At 46.6% G+C, this 17,128-nt stretch overlaps 1 protein-coding gene across 3 annotated transcripts in view; it reads left to right on the plus strand.

Annotated features, from left to right (window-relative positions):
* Positions 1-17,128, plus strand: part of RETSAT (retinol saturase) — a 144,469-nt gene that overhangs the window by 77,369 nt on the left and 49,972 nt on the right. For all 3 annotated transcript variants that reach the window (XM_069214226.1, XM_069214225.1, XM_069214224.1), the window contains one exon: positions 860-1,026. In XM_069214226.1, the coding sequence (XP_069070327.1) occupies positions 860-1,026 (167 nt within the window). The remainder of the gene's footprint in view (positions 1-859; positions 1,027-17,128) is intronic.

A 17,128-nucleotide genomic window follows, 5' to 3' on the forward strand; every position in this document is an offset into this window, starting at 1 on the left:
GGGTGGAGGAGTTGCTCCGCCAACCAGCAGCAATCTCCACGTGTTATGTGGACAGCCACCCCTCCCCTGCCCGCACTGTACCTTAAGGGGTCTCCACGGTCCATTAGTGGCACGTCAAGGCTCCTCTAGTGGGTTCTGCGTGTCTGGAGCTTCAACGTGCGCGTCCATGCTGGTTGCTGAGTTGGCTTTGCCCAAATACCATCCTGTTTCTAAAATGAGAGTTTAGTCCTGTATTTTCCCAAAGAGTACTTTGGAATTATCCAAAGAGTTACTGAGTCTGGACGCTGAATGAGGGCTATTTATTTCATAGGAGGAGACCCTCCCACCTGAATTGCCAGATGATAAAAATGGTCTTTAGTCCAGTTAAAAATGTCGAGGCATAGCCATTGCTGGCTTGGAGGCAAAGTTTCATGTTACAGGGATCACAGGTCATAATCCAAGCCCAGAACATGAATTTAAGCCTTGTACACACCTTCATCATTACCCTGGCACATGAACCAAAGCCCATCAGAATTCCTCTTACTGAATTACACTGGTCCCCAAAAAAATAAGCGTCCTCCCTCTGACAAGTTCAATAGAAAAAATCTTGATATGTCCGTCAGCAAATGATCTGCAGGTTTAAAATGACTGGCTGCTAGAAGCTGGTCAAATTGAGCACTTTCTAATTGCTGATTTGGGATTCCTGAACTTTGTACAGATGTAATTTCTTGTGTGGCCCATACATTGCTTTTAAACCGTGTAGACTGTTTGTTGTCTTAAACACTCTCTTGTGGAACTGGTTTAAGAGAGAACTAGTGGAAATGTGTTTAAATAATACCTGAGCACACTTGGGCAGTGATTCCCTTCCTCTTGCCTGCAGGTCGATCCACACTTACCGTTCTAACTTTTGCCTCATATGAGTGGTTTGAAGAGTGGAAGGATGAAAACGTGAAAAAACGAGGAGTGGATTATGATGGGCTCAAGAACATGTTTGCAGACTCCATGATCCAGACAGTTACAAAGCTATTCCCGAACATACAGGATAAGGTATGTGTAGAGTGCCTTTATTTCTGAAATAAATTGTTCAAATCCGATTTCAGGCTTCCAGTACAAGATGCTTCTTTCTAGATGCCTGTTAGGGTGAAGTTATCCAGGCATTAAATGCAAATGTAGCCCTAGTATGAGAGAAATGTATATTCCTTCAAGTGATGTCACTGCAAATGTATCTCTACCTGTCATAGATCCACCCTCTAAGGTATGTTCCATATCCAATGACCATACCCCTTCTAACTAATGCTTCTCCCTTGGTCCATACAAATTCAGGACTATGATCTATGTTTGGTCCAAGCCCCTACATTCACTGTGAAATACACCTGTGCCCCTGACACAACCTTTTTTAGTGAAGATGTACCCCAGTCTGAAATGCTGCTTTGTACATTGGTGCAAGTCTGCATTCCACACCACAAAGGATACATTATTAGGGAGTCTGCACTCCACCCAAACTGTGTTGTTTTGGGTAACCTACTTTAATAGCAGTACACTTTATGAAACAGTTCTCTTTATTGACTTTCATCGAACAAGGCATGACTGCCCCACCATTGATGCACAGCATGTCTCCTAAAACCCAGAGGACTGGCTGCTTAGCAGTATAGAGTCAAAATTGGAGCGCATAACACAGCCACATGCCTACAACCCTGGGACCAGCGGCGATGGAAAGGCATAAATCAAAATATTAAACATGTATCCCCTCTATCCATCCCTGTGTGTTACTAACGTAGCGACTAGCATAAGGTGCGTGGCAATAGGCTGCTATGTTTAGTGGTCATTATTCCCTGATCCCTTTTTTCTCCCTCTCCCTGTGACGCATCAGGAATTAAGCATAAAACCCCAAGGTAGGATGGGCAGGTCAGTTCCTTGAATTCCTGTGAGAGTAGATTTATAAAGGGGGCCCACATATCAGTGTACCTAGCAGGATCCGGGTCTGCGGCTAGAGTCAATTTCTCAATGCCCAGAACAAACCAAAGTCTGTGTAGAAATTCGGTATGATCAGGCATGTGAGCTGTGTCCCAGTGTGGTAATATGACCTGGTGTGCCGCATTTAGAGCCAGGGCCACCTGCCGACCTTTTTGAGAGCGTAGGGGATATTTCAAGGCATTAGGAAGACCCAATATAGTATAGGCTGAGAACCGTGGTATGGTGCTCGCAAAAGCACTGTTGATGTTGTTGAGGACTTGATTGTAGAAGCTGGAGAGCTAGGGACAATGCCAGTGCAAATATAATAGGGTGTCAGTGTTGTCATAGCCCCCCCAGCACTCTGGGGATTTGTAGGCCGCCCATTTCTGAAGTCTCAGTGGGGTAATGTACCAATAAGAGGTGTTCCTATAGGCGGTCTCAGTTCAGGCGATGCAATGTGCTGCGTGGTGTACCCTAAAGTATATATCAGCCCAGTTTTTGGTGAAGAGGGGCCTGTCCAATTCCACTTCCCACCACAGCTGGCTTCTGGTTTTAGGCAGGGGTTGGTCCCCACCCAGTAGATTGTACAGGTCAGAAACCAGACGCCAGTCACCGGCTTTAAGAAGGATGCACTTTTCATTGGCAACAGTGCTCGCCCTTCCCCTATACGGGTCGCATGTTCCATTGCTCAGTGGCGCAGCTGAACTGTTATATTGTCTTGAATGAAAAGCAGATTCAAGATGACTGGTTCAGCAATTATTTATTCAACGCTTCCCGAACTCCGTCTTTTCTCACACTGTCAACCTACATTCTCAACATTCTACTGTAAGCTCCCGGGTGTACCAATTCCACTACATTCTAAGGAACCACGGGAGATACCATTCTTATTTCTATTACATTTTATAGACTATTTCTTAAACTGTTATTTTAACTATGTACTTGCGATAACTATTTACAGTTTTCTTATGAGACTACATTTTCCCTATGTACCATTCTGTGGATTATAACATATCTCCCTTCCTTAATAATTGAGCATATAGTCCTTGTACCACGCTGGGTGTCTCCTGTTCCTCGTCTCTCTCTCTTGTCTTGTTAGATCGAAGGTTTCATTTTCTTCCACCTCCTCTTGTGAGTTTCCATGATCCATTCTTGGTCTTCCACAGCAAGCTAATTTGTCCATACTCCATACTCTGCCATCCTCCAACTTGACCACATTTCTTTGTACCTCAATAATTCTCTTGGGGCATGAAAACCTACTACCATCTCTTTTGGTATTCTCCGGTAGTTTGACTTTTACCCACTGCCCTACTTCCCAGTGCCTATTCTTGGTACCATATTTGTTGTCATACCAACTTTTGTATTTACTTTGGTTTTGCTGAATACAGACCTTTATCTCTTCATGTTGTACCATTTGGGGTTTTCCACCACCCAACCAGTTGGGGTTTAATTTAGTCCCTGGCAACCTACCTCTTAATGATGTGAAAGGAGAAATACCTGTTACTAAATTGGGTGTGGTGTGATATGACCATAGCAATTGTTTTAAGGCTATCTCACCCGACTCCTGAGCCACCTTAGCCATCTGCAAACACTCCTTGATCATTCTATTGGTTCTCTCAACTAAACCATTCGCTTGTGGATGATACAAGGCTGTTCTAAAATGACTGACACCAACTTTCTTTAGAAATTCCTTCATGGCATCTGAAGTGAATTGTACCCCATTGTCTGTTATCAGAGTACTGGGAATTCCTTCAATCATGAACGCCTCCGTTAGGAAAACTATCACTTCTTTAGTGGTTATTTGGTTTACCGGTTTGGTCATTATCCAGTGTGAGTGGTAATCTACCAACACTAGTAAGAATGTTCCACCTACTCCCACCTGATCTAACGGACCTAAAATATCCAGTCCTAACTTGTCCCATGGTCTACTTGGGGCTTCTATTGGTGACAGTGGTGCTTTTCTCGTGATATTTATCTTGTCACTGGTGGCACATTGTAGGAAGTTGGCTCTGTATGTGCTATTTCAAAGTAAGGAATAGCATGCACAGAGTCCAAGGGTTCCCCTTAGAGGTAAAATAGTGGTAAAAATAGATAATACTAATGCTCTATTTTGTGGTAGTGTGGTCAAGCAGTAGGCTTATCCAAGGAGTAGTGTTAAGCATTTGTTGTACATACACATAGACAATAAATGAGGTACACACACTCAGAGACAAATCCAGCCAATAGGTTTTTGTATAGAAAAATATCTTTTCTTAGTTTATTTTAAGAACCACAGGTTCAAATTCTACATGTAATATCTCATTCGAAAGGTATTGCAGGTAAGTACTTTAGGAACTTCAAATCATCAAAATTGCATGTATACTTTTCAAGTTATTCACAAATAGCTGTTTTAAAAGTGGACACAGTGCAATTTTCACAGTTCCTAGGGGAGGTAAGTATTTGTTAGGTTAACCAGGTAAGTAGGACACTTACAGGGCTTAGTTCTTGGTCCAAGGTAGCCCACCGTTGGGGGTTCAGAGCAACCCCAAAGTCACCACACCAGCAGCTCAGGGCCGGTCAGGTGCAGAGTTCAAAGTGGTGCCCAAAACACATAGGCTAGAATGGAGAGAAGGGGGTGCCCCGGTTCCGGTCTGCTTGCAGGTAAGTACCCGCGTCTTCGGAGGGCAGACCAGGGGGGTTTTGTAGGGCACCGGGGGGGACACAAGCCCACACAGAAATTTCACCCTCAGCAGCGCGGGGGCGGCCGGGTGCAGTGTAGAAACAAGCGTCTGGTTTGTAATGGAAGTCAATGGGAGATCTAGGGATCTCTTCAGCGCTGCAGGCAGGCAAGGGGGGGGGTTCCTCGGGGAAACCTCCACTTGGTCAAGGGAGAGGGACTCCTGGGGGTCACTCCTCCAGTGAAAGTCCGGTCCTTCCGGTCCTGGGGGCTGCGGGTGCAGGGTCTCTCCCAGGTGTCGGGACTTAGGATTCAAAGAGTCGCGGTCAGGGGAAGCCTCGGGATTCCCTCTGCAGGCGGCGCTGTGGGGGCTTAGGGGGGACAGGTTTTTGTACTCCGTCTTAGAGTAGTCCTGGGGTCCCTCCTGAGGTGTTGGATCGCCACCAGCCGAGTCGGGGTCGCCGGGTGCAGTGTTGCAAGTCTCACGCTTCTTGCGGGGAGCTTGCAGGGTTCTTTAAAGCTGCTGGAAACAAAGTTGCAGCTTTTCTTGGAGCAGGTCCGCTGTCCTCAGGAGTTTCTTGTCTTTTCGAAGCAGGGGCAGTCCTCAGAGGATGTCGAGGTCGCTGGTCCCTTTGGAAGGCGTCGCTGGAGCAGGATCTTTGGAAGGCAGGAGACAGGCCGGTGAGTTTCTGGAGCCAAGGCAGTTGTCGTCTTCTGGTCTTCCTCTGCAGGGGTTTTCAGCTAGGCAGTCCTTCTTCTTGTAGTTGCAGGAATCTAATTTTCTAGGGTTCAGGGTAGCCCTTAAATACTAAATTTAAGGGCGTGTTTAGGTCTGGGGGGTTAGTAGCCAATGGCTACTAGCCCTGAGGGTGGGTACACCCTCTTTGTGCCTCCTCCCAAGGGGAGGGGGTCACAATCCTAACCCTATTGGGGGAATCCTCCATCTGCAAGATGGAGGATTTCTAAAAGTTAGAGTCACTTCAGCTCAGGACACCTTAGGGGCTGTCCTGACTGGCCAGTGACTCCTCCTTGTTGCTTTCTTTGTTCCCTCCAGCCTTGCCGCCAAAAGTGGGGGCCGTGGCCGGAGGGGGCGGGCAACTCCACTAAGCTGGAGTGCCCTGCTGGGCTGTGACAAAGGGGTGAGCCTTTGAGGCTCACCGCCAGGTGTTACAGCTCCTGCCTGGGGGAGGTGTTAGCATCTCCACCCAGTGCAGGCTTTGTTACTGGCCTCAGAGTGACAAAGGCACTCTCCCCATGGGGCCAGCAACATGTCTCTGGTGTGGCAGGCTGCTGGAACTAGTCAGCCTACACAGACAGTTGGTTAAGTTTCAGGGGGCACCTCTAAGGTGCCCTCTGTGGTGTATTTTACAATAAAATGTACACTGGCATCAGTGTGCATTTATTGTGCTGAGAAGTTTGATACCAAACTTCCCAGTTTTCAGTGTAGCCATTATGGTGCTGTGGAGTTCGTGTTTGACAGACTCCCAGACCATATACTCTTATGGCTACCCTGCACTTACAATGTCTAAGGTTTTGTTTAGACACTGTAGGGGTACCATGCTCATGCACTGGTACCCTCACCTATGGTATAGTGCACCCTGCCTTAGGGCTGTAAGGCCTGCTAGAGGGGTGTCTTACCTATACTGCATAGGCAGTGAGAGGCTGGCATGGCACCTTGAGGGGAGTGCCATGTCGACTTACTCGTTTTGTCCTCACTAGCACACACAAGCTGGCAAGCAGTGTGTCTGCTGAGTGAGAGGTCTCCAGGGTGGCATAAGACATGCTGCAGCCCTTAGAGACCTTCCTTGGCATCAGGGCCCTTGGTACTAGAAGTACCAGTTACAAGGGACTTATCTGGATGCCAGGGTCTGCCAATTGTGGATACAAAAGTACAGGTTAGGGAAAGAACACTGGTGCTGGGGCCTGGTTAGCAGGCCTCAGCACACTTTCAATTGTAAACATAGCATCAGCAAAGGCAAAAAGTCAGGGGGCAACCATGCCAAGGAGGCATTTCCTTACACAACCCCCCCCCAAACGAAAGAGGATGAGACTAACCTTTCCCAAGAGAGTCTTCATTTTCTAAGTGGAAGAACCTGGAAAGGCCATCTGCATTGGCATGGGCAGTCCCAGGTCTGTGTTCCACTATAAAGTCCATTCCCTGTAGGGAGATGGACCACCTCAACAGTTTAGGATTTTCACCTTTCATTTGCATCAGCCATTTGAGAGGTCTGTGGTCAGTTTGAACTAGGAAGTGAGTCCCAAAGAGGTATGGTCTCAGCTTCTTCAGGGACCAAACCACAGCAAAGGCCTCCCTCTCAATGGCACTCCAACGCTGCTCCCTGGGGAGTAACCTCCTGCTAATGAAAGCAACAGGCTGGTCAAGGCCATCATCATTTGTTTGGGACAAAACTGCCCCTATCCCATGTTCAGAGGCATCAGTCTGCACAATGAACTGCTTAGAATAATCTGGAGCTTTTAGAACTGGTGCTGAGCACATTGCCTGTTTCAGGGTGTCAAAGGCCTGTTGGCATTCCACAGTCCAGTTCACTTTCTTGGGCATTTTCTTGGAGGTGAGTTCAGTGAGGGCTGTCACAATGGATCCATATCCCTTCACAAACCTCCTGTAATACCCAGTCAAGCCAAGGAATGCCCTGACTTGAGTCTGGGTTTTTGGAGCTACCCAGTCCAGAATAGTCTGGATCTTGGGTTGGAGTGGCTGAACTTGGCCTCCACCTACAAGGTGGCCCAAGTAAACCACAGTTCCCTGCCCTATCTGGCATTTGGATGCCTTGATAGAGAGGCCTGCAGATTGCAGAGCCTTCAAAACCTTCTTCAGGTGGACCAGGTGATCCTGCCAGGTTGAGCTAAAGACAGCAATATCATCAAGATAAGCTGTGCTAAAGGACTCCAAGCCAGCAAGGACTTGATTCACCAACCTTTGGAAGGTGGCAGGGGCATTCTTTAAACCAAAGGGCATAACAGTAAACTGATAATGCCCATCAGGTGTGGAGAATGCTGTTTTCTCTTTTGCTCCAGGTGCCATTTTTATTTGCCAGTACCCTGCTGTCAAGTCAAAGGTACTTAAGAATTTGGCAGCACCTAATTTATCTATGAGCTCATCAGCTCTTGGAATTGGATGAGCATCTGTCTTGGTGACAGAATTGAGCCCTCTGTAGTCCACACAAAACCTCATCTCTTTCTTTCCATCTTTGGTGTGAGGTTTGGGGACTAAGACCACTGGGCTAGCCCAGGGGCTGTCAGAGCGCTCAATTACTCCCAATTCCAGCATCTTGTGGACTTCCACCTTGATGCTTTCCTTAACATGGTCAGACTGTCTAAAGATTTTGTTTTTGACAGGCATGCTGTCTCCTGTGTCCACATCATGGGTACACAGGTGTGTCTGACCAGGGGTTAAGGAGAAGAGTTCAGGAAACTGTTGTAGGACTCTCCTACAATCAGCTTGCTGTTGGCCAGAGAGGGTGTCTGAGTAGATCACTCCATCTACTGTGCCATCTTTTGGGTCTGATGACAGAAGATCAGGGAGAGGTTCACTCTCTGCCTCCTGATCCTCATCTGTTACCATCAACAGATTCACATCAGCCCTGTCATGGAAGAGCTTAAGGCGGTTCACATGGATCACCCTCTTGGGGCTCCTGCTTGTGCCCAGGTCCACCAGGTAGGTGACCTGACTCTTCCTTTCTAGCACTGGGTAAGGGCCACTCCATTTGTCCTGGAGTGCCCTGGGAGCCACAGGCTCCAGAACCCAGACTTTCTGCCCTGGTTGGAACTCAACCAGTGCAGCCTTTTGGTCATACCAAAACTTCTGGAGCTGTTGGCTGGCCTCAAGGTTTTTGGTTGCCTTTTCCATGTACTCTGCCATTCTAGAGCGAAGGCCAAGTACATAGTCCACTATGTCCTGTTTAGGCTCATGGAGAGGTCTCTCCCAGCCTTCTTTAACCAGGGCAAGTGGTCCCCTTACAGGATGACCAAACAGAAGTTCAAAGGGTGAGAATCCTACTCCCTTCTGTGGCACCTCTCTGTAAGCGAAAAGCAGACATGGCAAGAGGACATCCCATCTCCTTTTGAGTTTTTCTGGGAGCCCCATGATCATGCCTTTTAATGTCTTGTTGAATCTCTCAACCAAGCCATTAGTTTGTGGATGGTATGGTGTAGTGAATTTATAAGTCACTCCACACTCATTCCACATGTGCTTTAGGTATGCTGACATGAAGTTGGTACCTCTGTCAGACACCACCTCCTTAGGGAAACCCACTCTGGTAAAGATACCAATGAGGGCCTTGGCTACTGCAGGGGCAGTAGTCGACCTAAGGGGAATAGCTTCAGGATACCTGGTAGCATGACCCACTACTACCAGGATATACATATTTCCTGAGGCTGTGGGAGGTTCTAGTGGACCAACTATGTCCACACCCACTCTTTCAAAGGGAACCCCCACCACTGGAAGTGGAATGAGGGGGGCCTTTGGATGCCCACCTGTCTTACCACTGGCTTGACAGGTGGGGCAGGAGAGGCAAAACTCCTTAACCATGTTGGACATATTGGGCCAGTAGAAGTGGTTGACTAACCTCTCCCACGTCTTGGTTTGTCCCAAATGTCCAGCAAGGGGAATGTCATGGGCCAATGTTAGGATGAACTTCCTGAACAGCTGAGGCACTACCACTCTCCTAGTGGCACCAGGTTTGGGGTCTCTGGCCTCAGTGTACAGGAGTCCATCTTCCCAATAGACCCTATGTGTTCCATTTTTCTTGCCTTTGGACTCTTCAGCAGCTTGCTGCCTAAGGCCTTCAAGAGAGGGACAGGTTTCTTGTCCCTTACACAGCTCCTCCCTTGAGGGTCCCCCTGGGCCCAAGAGCTCAACCTGGTAAGGTTCAAGCTCCAAAGGCTCAGTTCCCTCAGAGGGCAGAACTTCTTCCTGAGAAGAGAGGTTCCCTTTCTTTTGCTGTGTTGCAGTTGGTTTCCCAACTGACTTTCCTGTTCTCTTGGTAGGCTGGGCCATTCTTCCAGACTCCAGCTCTACTTGTTCACCCTGTGCCTTGCATTGTGCTCTTGTTTTCACACACACCAGTTCAGGGATACCCAGCATTGCTGCATGGGTTTTTAGTTCTACCTCAGCCCATGCTGAGGACTCCAGGTCATTTCCAAGCAGACAGTCCACTGGGATATTTGAGGAGACCACCACCTGTTTCAGGCCATTGACCCCTCCCCATTCTAAAGTAACCATTGCCATGGGATGTACTTTTTTCTGATTGTCAGCGTTGGTGACTGTGTAAGTTTTTCCAGTCAGGTATTGGCCTGGGGAAACCAGTTTCTCTGTCACCATGGTGACACTGGCACCTGTATCCCTCAGGCCCTCTATTCTAGTCCCATTAATTAAGAGTTGCTGTCTGTATTTTTGCATGTTAGGCGGCCAGACAGCTAGTGTGGCTAAATCCACCCCACCCTCAGAAACTAGAGTAGCTTCAGTGTGGACCCTGATTTGCTCTGGGCACACTGTTGATCCCACTTGGAGACTAGCCATACCAGTGTTACCTGGATGGGAGTTTGGAGTGGAACCTTTCTTGGGACAGGCCTTGTCTCCAGTTTGGTGTCCATGCTGTTTACAGCTATGACACCAGGCCTTTTTGGGATCAAAGTTTTTACCCTTGTACCCATTGTTTTGTGAAGAGGCTCTGGGCCCACCCTCCTGTGCAGGTTTTTGGGGGCCTGTAGAAGACTCTTTACTATTTTTAGTTTTGGTTGTCTCATCACCCTTCCCCTGGGGAGTCTTTGTGACCCCTTTCTTTTGGTCACCCCCTGTTGAAGTCTTGGACACCCTTGTCTTGACCCAATGGTCCGCCTTCTTTCCCAATTCTTGGGGAGAAATTGGTCCTAGGTCTACCAGATGCTGATGCAGTTTATCATTGAAACAATTACTTAACAGGTGTTCTTTCACAAATAAATTGTACAGCCCATCATAATTACTTACACCACTGCCTTGAATCCAACCATCTAGTGTTTTCACTGAGTAGTCTACAAAGTCAACCCAGGTCTGGCTCGAGGATTTTTGAGCCCCCCTGAATCTAATCCTATACTCCTCAGTGGAGAATCCAAAGCCCTCAATCAGGGTACCCTTCATGAGGTCATAAGATTCTGCATCTTGTCCAGAGAGTGTGAGGAGTCTATCCCTACACTTTCCTGTGAACATTTCCCAAAGGAGAGCACCCAGTGAGATCTGTTCACTTTTCTGGTTACACAAGCCCTCTCAAAAGCTGTGAACCATTTGGTGATGTCATCACCATCTTCATATTTAGTTACAATCCCTTTAGGGATTTTCAACATGTCAGGAGAATCTCTGACCCTATTTATGTTGCTGCCACCATTGATGGGTCCTAGGCCCATCTCTTGTCTTTCCCTTTCTATGGCTAGGAGCTGTCTCTCTAAAGCCAATCTTTTGGCCATCCTGGCTAACAGGAGGTCATCTTCACTGAGAGCATCCTCAGTGATTTCAGAAATGTGGGACCCTCCTGTGAGGGACTCACTATTTCTGACTAACACAGTTGGAGACAGGACTTGAGGGGTCCTGTTCTCCCTATTTAGGACTGGAGGAGGGACATTGGCCTCCAAGTCACTAATTTCTTCCTCTGTGATGTCATCATCAGAGGGGTTGGCTTTTTCAAACTCTGCCAACAGCTCCTGGAGCTGAATTTTGGTAGGTCTGGAGCCAATGGTTATTTTTTTGATATTACAGAGAGACCTTAGCTCCCTCATCTTAAGATGGAGGTAAGGTGTGGTGTCGAGTTCCACCACATTCATCTCTGTATCAGACATTATTTTGCTAAAAGTTGGAAGACTTTTTAAAGAATCTAAAACTGTTTCTAGAATCTAATTTCAAACTTTTAACAAACTTTTTAAACTCTAAAAGACAATGCTAAACAGGGACTTAACACACAAGGCCCTAGCAGGACTTTTAAGAATTTAGAAAAATTTAAAATTGCAAAAATGAATTTCTAATGACAATTTTGGAATTTGTCGTGTGATCAGGTATTGGCTGAGTAGTCCAGCAAATGCAAAGTCTTGTACCCCACCGCTGATCCACCAATGTAGGAAGTTGGCTCTGTATGTGCTATTTCAAAGTAAGGAATAGCATGCACAGAGTCGAAGGGTTCCCCTTAGAGGTAAAATAGTGGTAAAAATAGATAATACTAATGCTCTATTTTGTGGTAGTGTGGTCGAGCAGTAGGCTTATCCAAGGAGTAGTGTTAAGCATTTGTTGTACATACACATAGACAATAAATGAGGTACACACACTCAGAGACAAATCCAGCCAATAGGTTTTTGTATAGAAAAATATATTTTCTTAGTTTATTTTAAGAACCACAGGTTCAAATTCTACATGTAATATCTCATTCGAAAGGTATTGCAGGTAAGTACTTTAGGAACTTCAAATCATCAAAATTGCATGTATACTTTTCAAGTTATTCACAAATAGCTGTTTTAAAAGTGGACACTTAGTGCAATTTTCACAGTTCCTAGGGGAGGTAAGTATTTGTTAGGTTAACCAGGTAAGTAGGACACTTACAGGGCTTAGTTCTTGGTCCAAGGTAGCCCACCGTTGGGGGTTCAGAGCAACCCCAAAGTCACCACACCAGCAGCTCAGGGCCGGTCAGGTGCAGAGTTCAAAGTGGTGCCCAAAACACATAGGCTAGAATGGAGAGAAGGGGGTGCCCCGGTTCCGGTCTGCTTGCAGGTAAGTACCCGCGTCTTCGGAGGGCAGACCAGGGGGGTTTTGTAGGGCACCGGGGGGGACACAAGCCCACACAGAAATTTCACCCTCAGCAGCGCGGGGGCGGCCGGGTGCAGTGTAGAAACAAGCGTCGGGTTTGTAATGGAAGTCAATGGGAGATCTAGGGATCTCTTCAGCGCTGCAGGCAGGCAAGGGGGGGGTTCCTCGGGGAAACCTCCACTTGGTCAAGGGAGAGGGACTCCTGGGGGTCACTCCTCCAGTGAAAGTCCGGTCCTTCCGGTCCTGGGGGCTGCGGGTGCAGGGTCTCTCCCAGGTGTCGGGACTTAGGATTCAAAGAGTCGCGGTCAGGGGAAGCCTCGGGATTCCCTCTGCAGGCGGCGCTGTGGGGGCTCAGGGGGGACAGGTTTTTGTACTCAGTCTTAGAGTAGTCCTGGGGTCCCTCCTGAGGTGTTGGATCGCCACCAGCCGAGTCGGGGTCGCCGGATGCAGTGTTGCAAGTCTCACGCTTCTTGCGGGGAGCTTGCAGGGTTCTTTAAAGCTGCTGGAAACAAAGTTGCAGCTTTTCTTGGAGCAGGTCCGCTGTCCTCTGGAGTTTCTTGTCTTTTCGAAGCAGGGGCAGTCCTCAGAGGATGTCGAGGTCGCTGGTCCCTTTGGAAGGCGTCGCTGGAGCAGGATCTTTGGAAGGCAGGAGACAGGCCGGTGAGTTTCTGGAGCCAAGGCAGTTGTCGTCTTCTGGTCTTCCTCTGCAGGGGTTTTCAGCTAGGCAGTCCTTCTTCTTGTAGTTGCAGGAATCTAATTTTCTAGGGTTCAGGGTAGCCCTTAAATACTAAATTTAAGGGCGTGTTTAGGTCTGGGGGGTTAGTAGCCAATGGCTACTAGCCCTGAGGGTGGGTACACCCTCTTTGTGCCTCCTCCCAAGGGGAGGGGGTCACAATCCTAACCCTATTGGGGGAATCCTCCATCTGCAAGATGGAGGATTTCTAAAAGTTAGAGTCACCTCAGCTCAGGACACCTTAGGGGCTGTCCTGACTGGCCAGTGACTCCTCCTTGTTGCTTTCTTTGTTCCCTCCAGCCTTGCCGCCAAAAGTGGGGGCCGTGGCCGGAGGGGGCGGGCAACTCCACTAAGCTGGAGTGCCCTGCTGGGCTGTGACAAAGGGGTGAGCCTTTGAGGCTCACCGTCAGGTGTTACAGCTCCTGCCTGGGGGAGGTGTTAGCATCTCCACCCAGTGCAGGCTTTGTTACTGGCCTCAGAGTGACAAAGGCACTCTCCCCATGGGGCCAGCAACATGTCTCTGGTGTGGCAGGCTGCTGGAACTAGTCAGCCTACACAGACAGTTGGTTAAGTTTCAGGGGGCACCTCTAAGGTGCCCTCTGTGGTGTATTTTACAATAAAATGTACACTGGCATCAGTGTGCATTTATTGTGCTGAGAAGTTTGATACCAAACTTCCCAGTTTTCAGTGTAGCCATTATGGTGCTGTGGAGTTCGTGTTTGACAGACTCCCAGACCATATACTCTTATGGCTACCCTGCACTTACAATGTCTAAGGTTTTGTTTAGACACTGTAGGGGTACCATGCTCATGCACTGGTACCCTCACCTATGGTATAGTGCACCCTGCCTTAGGGCTGTAAGGCCTGCTAGAGGGGTGTCTTACCTATACTGCATAGGCAGTGAGAGGCTGGCATGGCACCCTGAGGGGAGTGCCATGTCGACTTACTCGTTTTGTCCTCACTAGCACACACAAGCTGGCAAGCAGTGTGTCTGTGCTGAGTGAGAGGTCTCCAGGGTGGCATAAGACATGCTGCAGCCCTTAGAGACCTTCCTTGGCATCAGGGCCCTTGGTACTAGAAGTACCAGTTACAAGGGACTTATCTGGATGCCAGGGTCTGCCAATTGTGGATACAAAAGTACAGGTTAGGGAAAGAACACTGGTGCTGGGGCCTGGTTAGCAGGCCTCAGCACACTTTCAATTGTAAACATAGCATCAGCAAAGGCAAAAAGTCAGGGGGCAACCATGCCAAGGAGGCATTTCCTTACACACATTTAATACACTCTTTTACATTGATTTCTACCAGTTTGTCCATTGTTGGAAACCAGTAAGTGGCTCTTAATTTATTTTTGGTGAGGCTTCTCTCTAGATGCCCTTCATGTGCCAATGTAACCAGCTTGTCCCACAACACTCTGGGAGGTACAATTCTCTCACCTCTCATCACCGTGTTATCTTGAATGTTAAGTTCTGATCTCACTTCCCAATACCCATTCAGCTCTTCCTCTACGTCTTTTTTGATCTGTCCGGCCACCCCTTGACAATCTTTTCTTTCAACTTTGTTAATACTGGGTCATTCCTGATACCTTCATTCCATTCGCTCTTCGTTAACCCAGCGAGGTCTACATACAATACTGGCTTCAACATGTCTGTATCTTCCTCAACTTCTATCTTCCTAGGTGACCTGGACAAAAAATCTGCAATTATGTTCCTTTTTCCTTGAACATATTCCACTTTAAAATTGAATTTTTCTAAAGCTTGTATCCATTTTGCAATGCGAGGGGTAGCTCGCTCTCTCCCCTTTGTAGTGAACATTCCTGTAAGAGGTTTGTGATCTGTTCTGATAACAAAAGGCAAACCCCATAGAAAAAACTTAGTGTTTTATAGCCCAATAACATGCTAATGTCTCTCTTTCTATGGTGGAATAATTTGCTTCCGCAACTGAAAGAGACCTTGAGGCAAAAGCTATTATATCCTCTTGTCCATTTGCACTCTGAGATAGGGTAGCCCCTAGCCCCTTTCCACTAGCATCTGTGGTCACTATGGTTGTTTTTCTGAAATCAAAAGTTTTCAAATTAGGTGATTTAACTATAGCTTCTTTTATTTCTTTAAACGCTTCCTGACCATTCCAATCCCAATCAAAAATGGCATTTTTTTTTAGTAATGATCTCAAAGGGGCTGTCACATCAGCAAAGTTGTGTACAAATTTAGCCATGTACTCAGCCAATCCTAAGAACGACTTGAGTTCTTGCTTACTGGTGGGAGCTTGGGCTTCTGTTACGGCCACAACAAGATCATATTTTGGCTCTACTCTATCCTTTGTTATTTTGTGCCCCAGATATTCGACTGATTTCACTCCTATCTGGCATTTATCCCTTCGAATAGTCATTCCCGAATTCTCTAAAGCTTTAAAAACTTCTCTCAAGGTGGAATCGTGTTCTTTTCTTGTAGCCCCATAAATCAGAATGTCATCCTGGAAGCACAATGCTTGATCTATGCCCTGTAATACTCTTTGCATGATACGCTGAAAAACTGCAGCAGCAGAAGCCAACCCAAATGGCATTCTGCAGTATCTGAAAGCTCCATATGGAGTGATGAAAGAGGTAAGTGACCTGGATGAGGGGTGGAGCTCAACTTGGTGATATGCTGATGACAGATCTATCACACTAAAGAATTTGGCTGGTCCCATAGTGCTCAGCATTTCACTTATTCTGGGCAGGGGAAACCTGTCTACCCATATACTGGAGTTAAGATCTCTCAAGTCCACACATACTCTTATTCCTCTGCCCCCCGGTTTTTTAGTAATGACTATGGGAGCCAACCTTAATGAGCTTTCTATGAGTTCTATCACTCCCAATTTTTCTAGTTTCTCCAACTCCATTTTCAAAGGTTCTCTCATCATGAATGGGATGGATCTGGCTTTGTGAACTACCGGTATGGTACCCTCTTTAACCTTTATCAAAAGTTGGTAATCTTTTAACAACCCCAATTTATCACTAAACAATGTGGGAAATTCATCGCACACTTTTTCTCCTTCTTTGGATGTGGCCACTGCTAAAACTTGCTCTTCACTATTCGGATCTAATTTGATACCCAATTCTTTTTGGTGTTTCCATCCCAGTAAGTTTGATCCTCTGTTAGTAAAGTACACACTACCTTTCGTCTGTCTGTCTTTAAATGTTATTTGTAGCTCTAACTTACCCTTTAAGGGTATGGGATCGTCATTGTACCCACCCGGAGAGATATCGGCGGGTTGTAGCTTGTACCCTTTTCCTTGGAAATAATTCTCGTATATTCTATACTCAATGAATGTAAAAGGGGAACAAGAATCTGCATACGCTTTTACCTTCACACCTTCCAGGTCAATATCACACGTAGGATATGAATTGTCACATTGTTTTCCTTCACCCGTATCTTTTAATTGTAGTACATACTTGTTTTTAAATTCTTGGGAGTCTTCAATTTTGTGAATAGTTTTTTTTCATTATTTTCCCCTTTTTCATTTTTACACACTCGTGCGAAATGTCACCTGATGCCGCATTTCCTACATACACAATTTCTAGCAGGGCACATTGGGTTGTTAGCAAAGTGTCTATTATTACCGCACCTGAAACATTTACTTTTCCCCAGATCTATGTTGTTGGTGATATTCCTTTTTATTGCTATTTCATGTATTCTACTCCCCTTTTCTGAATCCGATTCCTTGTCTTCTAGCTTAGAACATGTCTTGACCTCCTTTACTTCTTCTATATTTGGGGTTTGTTTAATTATTTTCATGCATTCGACCGTGTGTTCTATGCCCTTGGCTATATCAATTGCCTCTTTCAATGCTGGATTGTGAACTAGTCATTTCTCCTGAATTTTAAGGTTGTTAGTACATCTTACTTACTGATCTCTTATTAATGAATCTTCTAAGTTACCAAATTCACATGTGTTGGCTAGTCCTCTAAGGCATGCAATATAACCAGCAAATTTTTCATCTTTGCCTTGAGTTCTACTAAAAAACTTGTGTCTTTCTAACACAATATTAA

Source organism: Pleurodeles waltl, chromosome 11 (assembly GCF_031143425.1).
Source record: "Pleurodeles waltl isolate 20211129_DDA chromosome 11, aPleWal1.hap1.20221129, whole genome shotgun sequence".
In the NCBI taxonomy this organism is placed as follows: domain Eukaryota; kingdom Metazoa; phylum Chordata; class Amphibia; order Caudata; family Salamandridae; genus Pleurodeles; species Pleurodeles waltl.